Source organism: Aricia agestis, chromosome 21 (genome assembly GCF_905147365.1).
Source record: "Aricia agestis chromosome 21, ilAriAges1.1, whole genome shotgun sequence".
NCBI classification, from domain to species: Eukaryota; Metazoa; Arthropoda; class Insecta; order Lepidoptera; family Lycaenidae; genus Aricia; species Aricia agestis.
In genome coordinates, this window is record NC_056426.1 from 9,195,126 (window position 1) to 9,199,393 (window position 4,268).

General features: G+C 42.3%; 1 protein-coding gene across 1 annotated transcript in view; it reads right to left on the reverse strand.

Moving 5' to 3' along the window:
- The window catches only part of LOC121737828 (zinc finger protein 85-like), a 43,361-nt gene that overhangs the window by 1,447 nt on the left and 37,646 nt on the right, over positions 1-4,268 (reverse strand). The window contains exons 2-4 of the mRNA XM_042129549.1: positions 639-756; positions 396-497; positions 117-234 (exon numbers count right to left, since the gene is read on the reverse strand). Coding sequence (XP_041985483.1) covers positions 117-234; positions 396-497; positions 639-746 — 328 coding nt within the window. The 5' untranslated portion in view covers positions 747-756. The remainder of the gene's footprint in view (positions 1-116; positions 235-395; positions 498-638; positions 757-4,268) is intronic.

A 4,268-nucleotide genomic window follows, 5' to 3' on the forward strand; every position in this document is an offset into this window, starting at 1 on the left:
TTTATCAAGAAGTTTAGGTTATATTTAAAAAAGAAGTTTGTCTCTCCTGTAAGGTGTCTCAGCTTGCACATAAAAGCTATCACATCAGGACTATCATATTACACATTCCAACTTACACTGCTCTTTGATGTCTATTTCAATTTCAATTTCGATTTTCTCAGAATCTATCTGTCCCGCAGTTGATGATCTGTCAGCATTAAACACACTCAATTGTAGTAGTGGTCTTACTTGAGCCTGAAAATTTAATGTCATTACATTTTACGAGAAAGAGGATATCACAAGACAATAGGTCCAGCTATTTCAGAGGAGTTTGGCAACTAACATTGCAATTTGCAATACGCAAATTTTGTAAATTAAGATAGCATTCAATCACATGATATATTATAAAGTGTTACCTGATTTGCAGTGTTGTGTCGCTGCACAGTCTTAGTTAAATGTTCCCATTTGCGAAGCTTCGCATAACAAATGTAGCACAGTGGGTACGAGTCAGCTTGTATCTGTTAAAGATTATTTTTAGTGTAATTTAATAAAAGTTCAACCTATTCCTGCTTTGAATAATGGATTATACCATACATAGATACGTGATTGCCTTTTAGTAAGAATTTCATATAGATATTACACAAAATTCTTTTACTTACTTTGGTCTCTGATATTTCTTCGTATACATTTTGCAAATAGGTATGTTTTATATTGTAAGTAGCTTTCGAAAACGAAAAACACAATAAACAAACGTTATCATTCATCATTTTTCAGTCGCTGAAAACAATAATCAATTTTTACTACGAAAATAAATAATTATTAGAAGATTGCGTCTTCTTCTTCGGAAATCGGAGCATAGCTGTCATTTTATAAGTGTCAAAAATATTATGTCAAACTGCGGTATGTGCCATGTATGTGCTAACTGCTAGCCGCTAGGGACATACAACAATCGATTAAAATCGATACTAGATATTGTATTATGTAGGCCTGTTCTGAGATGTAGGCGTAGTGCGTACATTGTACAATGAAGTGTAGCAAGTAGCAACGTTGCTCGCTTTTAGAAGGCAATATACAAAGCAAAAACTAAAAATCGGCCAAGTGCGAGTCGGACTCGCGCAAGAAGGGTTCCGTACCATTATAGAGCAAAATTAGGCCAAAAATTATGTTTTTGTATGGGAGCCCCCTTATATTTTTTAATTTATTGTTTATTATTATTAAATATTAAAGTACACATATAAATGGAGTGTGTAATGTGTCGAGCTAGCGTACGGTCACGCTCCACGTTATGCACACGCAGCTAATATGAATTATTAATTAATATTTTCGCGAATCGCGCGGCTGATTGCCGCTGCACGTCACCATAGCGCTCGTGGCGAATGAGTTGCTGGCGTTCATCCAGCACACCATCGACACAATGGACGAGATCACTATACTGCAGATCTGCAAGTCCTCGTTCACCACCGAGGAGTTTGCCCAGGGAAAGCAGTTGCTGTACGAGACGCTCGGTCAGAGCGCGAATATGTCATCGCGACGGAGAGATGGAACTGAAAGAAGCGTGCGGGATATAATATCCTTGCTGAAGCAGACGGATCCGGATGAGGTGCCGGCTTTTGTGGCGAAAAAACTGCACAAGCTGCCGTCCGTAACGCTGGACCACGTCGACGTCGTCACCCTCTTAAAGGACATCAGGTATCTGAAAGAAGAGTTGGCCGAAGTTCGAGGTACACTGCAGACATCAGAGTCTACGATCAGCGATCTACGGAATGAATTATCACAATTAAAGAGTGGTAATTCAATATGTAGGTCACCTGATGCCGCGTTCGTCACTCGCCGGCGTGGTACGCAAGCGATCACGTTCAGCCCGTCAGCGCTTTCAGACGGGTCAACGCACGAGCATGTCATCGCCGCCACCGCCGCTGCCCCGCCGCCCGCTCCCCGCCTGCAACGGAGCCGCGGCCGAACTACGAAAGTGTCGCCGCTTGCCTTCTCCCCTGCGTTCAAAAAACAAAGGGAAAAAGGAGGCTCCCGCAGAAGAGTGTCCTCTCTCCAAAAAGGACCGAAAGTGCGATGATGACGGGTTTATAAGAGTGTAGAGGAAGAAGAAGATACCCGTCGTCCGCAACCATCGCGGCACAGCACCCGAAAGACCTGAGCATCTGTTGCGGCGTGAGACTCCCGCGACGCCGCTGTACGTATCCAGGCTGCACTGGTCCTCGACGGTCGAGCAGGTCGTGGACTACATCAGGAGCAAGACCCACTTCGTCTTGAGGGTCGAGCGTTTGGAGCCCCGCCACAAAGTCATTTTTAGCTCCTTTGTGGTGAGGATCCCGACGCATCATCTACCGAGAAGGAGGAGTTCTGACCGATTGGAGTCGTCTACAGGAGGTTCCGAGGATGACTTCGCGCCCTTAAATATTTTGTTTTTAGTGCCCCCCCGAGAGCCCCCCTTAAATATTATTTTTATTTTGTTTTTAGTGTTTGTTGTTATAGCGGCAACAGATCTACACAATCTGTGAAAATTTCAGAATTCTAGCTATAGCGGTTTTTGAGTTAGAGTCTGGAGACGGACAGACATCGAAGTGTCAGTAATAGGGTCCCGTTTTTACCCTTTGGGTACGGAACCCTAAAAAGCATTTTTATCTGGACAATGTTTAACAAAGAATTACAAATGTAGCAAATATTTGTGAGTACATAATATTTCATTGTAACACGAGAGGTAAACCATTTGGTTCAAAGCAGTGTTTTCAACCTTTTTTATAATGCGACCCCCTTGTATGAAAAGAATTTTGCTAACCCCACCACCATATTCAAAAATCAAGATTTAAAGCGATTAATTATTAGCAATGACGATTTGATTTTTATCAAAACAATCGTAACTAAATTGTAGATACAGGAAACACATTTAATTAATTTAATAATTTATTCACACACAATCGTTTACAGATAAAAACTTAAGAGGATACACCAGAGGCGAGAGAAATTGAAAATAGGTATTTGAAAATGTATTGCTGTCTTACCAATCTCAAGTCTCCCACAGCAGAGCGCGATAAAGACAACACGACAAAAGTTCTAATAAATGAACAGAAAATCTTCGATTCGTTGTCCGCTGATTCCTTCTCTAAACTTAACTGATTTAAGTACTTTTTTCATTAACAATTAAAGCAAGGCTTGAGCTGTGTTCCTATGTTTAATTTTTTTTGTATATTCTAGCCAGTTTTGTTTTCTGGGTGTTTGAACACAGAGAAAAATCTGGCCATTTTTTTGGGTTTTTGGACGTTCTTATCTTTTCTAATAATAAAATTATGAAAAAAAAAAAAAACATAGGGACATGCTAATAGTGGCCATAGATATTCAGGAAAAAAATCATGACTCTACCGGTATTATCCAGGGACGAAACAGGGGACAGCGTTTGTATGGAAAAACGGCGGTGTGGACTCCTCTTAAATGTAGATGTCTATTATATACAATGGCTTCAAGTCAAAACACGGTCAAAACATAACGAAAACCTCAGAGAGGTTTTCGTTACGCTTCAAACGATACAAAAATGTGTCAATTTGTGTTTGCTCGGGCTACTTAATAGACCGACCGCTACTATCAATTATTATTACCAGCATCAGATGTAGCATGGTCACCATAAAAACGGTTTCATTCTACGGAAGAATAGACAAAGTGACAGTTAGACAATTATACGTGGGAGAGCCATGCTTCGGCACGAATGGGCCGGCTCGACCGGAAAAATACCACGTTCTCACAGAAAACCGGCGTGAAACTGCGCTTGCGCTGTGTTTCGCCGAGTGAGTGAGTTTACCGGAGGCACAATCCCCTAACCTATTCCCTTCCATACCATTACCCTATTCCCTATTAAAAGGCCGGCAACGCACCTGCAGCTCTTCTGATGCTGCGAGTGTCCATGGGCGACGGAAGTTGCTTTCCATCAGGTGACCCGTTTGCTCGTTTGCCCCCTTATTTCATAAAAAAAAAAGACATACTGACAGATTTTATCGAAAAAATGGCGGATTTCCATTGTCTAACTGTCACCCATGGACACTCGCAGCATCAAAAGAGCTGCAGGTGCATTGCCGGCCTTTTAAGAGGGACTAAGGTAATAGGGGAGGGTAGGGAAGGGAATAGGGTAGGGGATTGGGCCTCCGGTAAACTCACTCACTCGGCGAAACACAGCGCAAGCGCTGTTTCACGCCGGTTTTCTGTGAGAACGTGGTATTTCTCCGGTCGAGCCGGCCCACTCGTGCCGAAGCATGGCTCTCCCACGTTTAATGACGATGTCGATG